Here is a 6152-nt window from a genome sequence, read left to right as displayed (position 1 = left end):
TTACACATATGAAGGTTGTGCGCACCTTCCAGTAAGAGAAGCACCCCCTCCCCTGCAACCGTTTTGGTCAATGGGGGAGGTACCCCTCACGAGACAAAACTCAACCTACAAGAATGAGTGATTCGTCTGATGAGGAAGAGTCCTCCGGGGGTGTAACCCACAAAGGTGATGAGTACAGGAAGGAAAAGAGGAGGAGAGAAGGGGGCAGAGCAAGGGAGAAGAGGAGCACCAGCAGAGGAAGACGCGCCAAGAGGGAGGCATCCTACTCTTCTGTCTCCCCATCGTCCGCTTCATATTCCACCTCATCTTCCCCCCGATCGGTTAGCTCTTCCTCCGACTCCGTGTCGTCTTCTCCGTCAAGAGAGCGACGCAGGGGGAAGAGACGTAGAAGAAGCAAAAGCAGCGACAGAAGTGAAAGCAGCAGCGAAAGAAGTGAACGCAGCAGCGGTGGAGAACGGGCGCGCGAGAAAGCCAAACGAAGGAAGGAGCGGAAAAAAGGGAAAGATCGAGAGTCACGCCGACGCAAGAAGAAGAAACGGGAGAAAACAGTTTTACCCTCCCCACCGAGTAAAAACACTCTCACCGTTAAAGAACTCAAAAAGGAGAGAGAAAATCTGATGCAAAAGCATTTCAATTACACAGACGAGTGCAACCCCTTCGGAGACAACTCGCTCTCTACGCCATTCGTATGGAAACTCAAAAATAAGTATGATCAAATAAAATATAATCACAAAGTTAAAGTAACCACAACCAGCTTGCTCCAAAATTCTCTCGCAAAGATAAGTGAAATTGAACAAGTAAAAAAAAGGAGACAAGAAAGAGACAATGAAAGAGCCATGTTAGAAGACTATCGCTTGCAGTTAGAAAAGCAAAGGAATCAAATCAACATTAAGGATTACCTGAAAAAGGAACAACTCTTTTTCATTAACCAGCAAATTAAATCATCTGATATCAGAATAGAACACAATTTCCTACAGCTACCTGATATTTTTAGGCTGGCCATGATGATTGTTAATCGCGAGCAGGTGAAGAAGATACGACCTGCTCTCTACCGCATCCCCTTTCACGTCCTTTTGGAGGGTAAGTTTGGCCTATAAAAAGGGGCCCATAAAAGGGGAGGAGTAGTGTGCGCGGGGGAGGCAACCCCGGGGTGATAAGTCCAACCCTATCAGCCGTGCTCCACCACCCGTGATGATATAAAATTTAAAAAAAAATGTACATTTGCTAGAGCAGAAAGAAAAAACACATGTTGATTCTGTTACGTCTGAGAGGGTGGAGTCACGGCAGTCCATCGCACGCAGTGAGATGGATAAAACAATGATAGGATGGGGAGGGGGAGGGAGCATAGTTGGATGGAAGTACGCCCTGGAGGAGTTCCCCACGTGGGTTTACTCACCCGCGCAAGCTGCCAACCTGCCCCCACGCACACGCATAAACGCGTAAACGCATATATATACAAAGGCCAAAATACATGAACGCATAAACGCATAAACACCCCCCGCAGGGCAAACCGAATGGGAGCTGGAAAATTGCACCAAGCAAATAAAGCTATTACTCCAGCACGATGCACTGGAAAACGGTGGGAAATTTAAACGCTATTGGGAGTCCCTCCTGTTCTTCTGTGGGCACTTCTTAGATCAGGTACGAGAGAAGGAGCTGCCCGCCAAGGACGCAAAGGAAACAGATTTGAAAAACCTAGAAACGAAAACGGACAAGCAAATACAAGCCTTCCTCGAAAATAAGAATTATGAAGAGTTAGTGACATGTGAAGAAAAAATTAAACAAAAAGTGATTTCACAGTGTGAGGACCTCTCAGATGAAGTGTACTGGAACAGGGTCCTCCTGAAGATACCCTACTTTAAGGCCAAGAATGTGTTGCTGCATTTCCATGCCAAGCTGCGCAAGAGGATTAGCCTTAGTGATGCCCACTCGGAGGACAGCGACAGGTGCGTTTGGCGCGTCTCTTCACAGCATCGTCGACCCCGTTCCACCGCTTCTATGTCCAACCCCTTTCCGCTTCTTAAAATCGACCCCTTTCCCGCTTCTTAAAATCGACCCCTTTCCCGCTTCTTAAACCCGAGGGCAATTCATTCACGTACTTCGTCGCATGCAACAGCGAGTAGTAAACTAAAGAATTGCCAGATCAATCTAACGCGGCTGCCTCGACAACGAAACGCATTGTCTCCATTAGTTTTGGCAGAGGCAGTCGCGTTACAATGACGCTTCGCAAGGGGTCACTCGTGTTGAAGAGATGGGGCGCAAAGGGCGATCTCTCCTGTGCACCTATCCCGTGCGCCTCTCCCGAATGTGCACACACGCACATATATATAACACGCTCGTAAATTTTCGCTCCCTTCTTCCCACCTACAGTGTTAGCCACAGTCGCAGCCACAGCCCAATTGAAAAAACTACTCACCGTGAGCACCCCGCCGAAGAGGACGAAGGTAGGGGGGGTAAGGTAACAACCACCATGCCATTCGAATGCCACAGCCCGAAGCTAATCCACCCAGCAAGTCTCACCCAAATGGAAATCCCAAGCGAGACGCATATCTACACAGCGGAGGAGGAACTCCAGGAGAGACTCAAAATGAATAATGACATATGGAATAGACTGAGGATGGAAGAAGAAGGAAAATCAGACCCCAGTGGAGAGAATAGGGGGTACTTCAAAGGGGACCACGTAGGACAGGTCGATGTTAACATCAGTGCGGAACAGGCCCTCCTGAGGAAACTCTTCGCGAAGGATCAAGAAGTATATAACCGTTTTGTACAGAGGGAGAAGAACAAAGGGCGCGCGGGAGAAATCACAATGAAGGATGTGTCTCACCATCACCACAACACACCTCACTCATCCTATCCTAATCCTTTAAGGAGCAGCCTCCCATTATCTTCAGAAGCCCTCCTTGCAACCAGGAAGCCTCTCTACTTCAATCGAATAAAAACGTCCTTTGACTGGAACAAATATAATAAAACCCATTATGATTATGAAAACCCACCCCCAAAATATATATGTGGTTATAAATTCAATATTTTTTACTTGAATTTGCTTAATAAGAAGGATAAGCCTTCGTGGAAGTTGCAGCCTACAGATGATGAGAGTACAGTTCTAATCGTTTTTCATGGCGGAGCTCCGTACCTGGACATTGCCTTCCAGATTGTGAACGCGGAGTGGTCATATGACAAGCACAGGGGCTTCCGCAACGTGTTCGATAAAGGCATACTCCAGCTGTACTTTAACTTTAAAAAGAAGAGGTACCGTCGCTGAACGCGTCTCTTTCTCTTAAGTGGAGAGAGGGGAAATGATTCGCTGCCATCGTTTGAAGCGCATTATACGTTCCTTTTTTTTTTTGTCTTCTTTAATCACGTTTGTGATTTTTCCCCATTTTTACAAATTTATTTTTTTTGTGTTTTTTTTTTTTTTTTGTCTACCTCCAATTTGCTAGTCGCGTAGGTGGGGGTGTGGGTGGCCCGCCAACCCCTCATATATATATAATGATTTTTATATGAAACGCGGGCGACGTATAACTTTTTTTGCAACACCCAACTGGCCAATGGTACGCCCACGTGACGCAGTTTAAAAAAGGAAGTTTGAATTATTTAAATGTTATGAACAAAAAAAAAAAGTGTACTACATGTGGAATTATAATTTGCATTTATTTTCTTGCCGTCCCGTTTAACAAAAAAAAAAAAAAACCTTCTGTGGAGTGACAGCGGACAGAAAGGGATGCAGCCGCAAAGGGGGTGAGGAATGGCTCGTCTCTTTTTTAGTCTTCGCCATAACCACGTTAGGCAAAAAAAAAACGTTTGTCCTAAATGAGCAACGATCTTTTTTCCTTCACCCGATTCTGTTACATGCCAAGTGCGGGGATTTTTTTTTTTTTGCCCATTTATGTATAGGAAAAAAAAAAAAAAAAAAAAAAAAAAAAAAAAAAAATCCCCCCGTCGTGGTGCGCATACGGGCTGGCATATTTTTTAAAAATAACGTCACCCGCGATGCCCAAATAGAAAAGAAGCGTTACAACACTTTTCAAAAAAAGGAAGCATTTTTACAACTGTTCAAAATGTAAGTGTATACAAACCCCTCGCGATGATTATATGCCGCTCTCACCGCAACTTACGCCAACGTGGCAGCATCCGAGGAGCAAACTATTTTTTTTCACGTCGTTTTGTGCCTGAGGAGGACCTCTGATGCGTTCGGAAGGACCAAGGGACAAAAAATAAAGAGAACGCCCACGTCTTCGAATCCATTCGCGTCGCGTCGCTTCCTTAGATTGACCACTCCACCTGTCGCAAAACCAGCGGCAACAATCATTAAGTTTTTTTTTGTTGCAAATTTGGCCAAGCAGATAAAAGGGACGGCAAAGAATAGTTCTTCCCCCAATTTCTTACTCACGTATTTTTTTTTTTTAAGAGGGAGGAAAAAAAAAAAAAGGATGAGTCTCCCGGAGGACCATTACAACCAGGCGAATGGAAACTTTGCTCTTACCACGAACGAACATAACCATGGCAGTGACGACTGGGCTGCCACGCACAGTAGGGGGGAAGGGTACAGTTCAAGTCTTTTACCCCCAACAGGTCGAGGACGGGTTGATGAAGCGCCCATTCCTTTTGATGGGACCCATACAGAGGGAGGAGGAAGGAGGAGCGCCAACCCGCAGCATCCCTACTGTGAAGTGAATGGCAACACAAGTCACCACATGAAGATCAGGAGAGGAAATAATTTCACAACCCATGCCTACCCCTCTGACCGATTTCGCCGCTCACGCTACCGACCAACCAGAGGTGGACGTTCAAATGGGAAATTTTTTTTTGCAAATAAAACTCTATATGCGGCACCGCCTCCATGGAGGGAGGAGACCCCACACGAGGGAGATGAAGGCGCGGTGCAACGTGATGCCTCTTCTTTGATTAACCATTCTGAGGAAGGGAACCTCCGTAAGGGGCAAAAGAGGAAGTGGACGCAGGTACCTCCGGGGTGGGACCCCACAGAAGAGGAGGACTCCACTAGCCACAGTGACTGCGTCAAGGAGGGGCATCACCACGAAGAGCAGAAGCAGCGGCAGCGGCAGCAGCGACAGCAGCAGGAGGAGGAGGAGGAAGAAGAAGAAGCAGAAGAAGAACCTCTGAGCCAATTCACCCACCCCCAAAACCCAAGGAGCAAATCCTACAATGAAATAACCTGCAGTATATTAAAAGACGCAGCTGCATATTTTAAAAATTGCAGAGGGGCAAAGACGGCAGCCAACTCGGACGAGGACGAATTAGAAGAACATGAAGAAGCAGACGGAGTGGTGAATCATTCACAAGGAGCCCTGGGAGAAAATCCCCCAAGTGGAAACCTCTGCTGTGTGTGCCACACGAACGAATACAAATACAAGTGCCCCTTCTGTGAAGCGCGCTCCTGTTCACTCATATGTTCAAAGGAACACAAAAAATTAAAAAAATGTAAAAATAAATTAAAAAAAAATTTAAAAGTAAAAAGAGTCGCAAAACATAACTTTGATCAGAACATGTTACACAGAGACTACATATTTCTTCATGGGGTCGAATCAATTCTTCACGGGAACTACCGCTTCCTCAAGATAAAAGAAAATGAGACAACCAACATATGGCTCTACAGTTATAATAAATTAACTAGCATGTTGAAAAAAAGAAAAATTTTTTTACTCAAGGCACCTCTGTACACCAAGCTACATCAAGGGAATAAAACAACCATCCGCCATGACAATATCTGTTGGATGGTAAAAGTTACCCTCGTGAATGACGGCCTGTTTGTGACTCACCAGGACGTGAGTGAAGACACATCCCTTTTACAACTCCTTAATTTGACCCTAGCAAAAATGCAGAAGAGGAAAAAAAACCTCCGAGTTAACTACCTCGACTATGTGAATGCCATACGTGTATCTCTCAACAGTGTTGAGTTGAACACGGGGACTAAAAAGGAGGACGCTTGTTTTTGTGTTCTCCTCAAGGTTAGTGAAGTCCTTCGTGGACAAGCGTTTTATGAGTACCCCCACCTCAGCTTTGAAATTGTCTTCCAGGACGGGGTGCCCCTCGAGAACCCCTCCTACGAGGCGGTCCGGCGCCTCAAACAGGGCAATAACGACGCAGCTCAGGAGGGGCAGGCAAATGAGGACATGAACGACGCAGCT

General features: G+C 46.0%; 2 protein-coding genes across 2 annotated transcripts in view; both read left to right on the top strand.

Annotated features, from left to right (window-relative positions):
* Window positions 1–113: 113 nt before the first annotated feature.
* On the top strand, window positions 114–3265 carry AK88_05003 (uncharacterized protein; the record flags this gene model as incomplete). Its single annotated transcript, XM_012482607.1, has 3 exons — window positions 114–1080; window positions 1505–1946; window positions 2371–3265. The coding sequence occupies 3 exons, from the start codon at window positions 114–116 to the stop codon at window positions 3263–3265; spliced, it is 2304 nt and encodes a 767-aa protein (XP_012338030.1).
* A 1168-nt stretch (window positions 3266–4433) lies between these two features.
* AK88_05002 (uncharacterized protein) overlaps window positions 4434–6152 on the top strand; it is a gene marked incomplete at both ends in the record, with an annotated part of 1996 nt that continues 277 nt past the window's right edge. The window contains one exon of the mRNA XM_012482606.1: window positions 4434–6077. Within this exon, the coding sequence (XP_012338029.1) occupies window positions 4434–6077 (1644 nt within the window). The remainder of the gene's footprint in view (window positions 6078–6152) is intronic.

This window comes from Plasmodium fragile (assembly GCF_000956335.1).
Source record: "Plasmodium fragile strain nilgiri unplaced genomic scaffold supercont1.87, whole genome shotgun sequence".
Taxonomy (NCBI): domain Eukaryota; phylum Apicomplexa; class Aconoidasida; order Haemosporida; family Plasmodiidae; genus Plasmodium; species Plasmodium fragile.
This window is presented reverse-complemented; position numbering and strand designations above follow the sequence as displayed.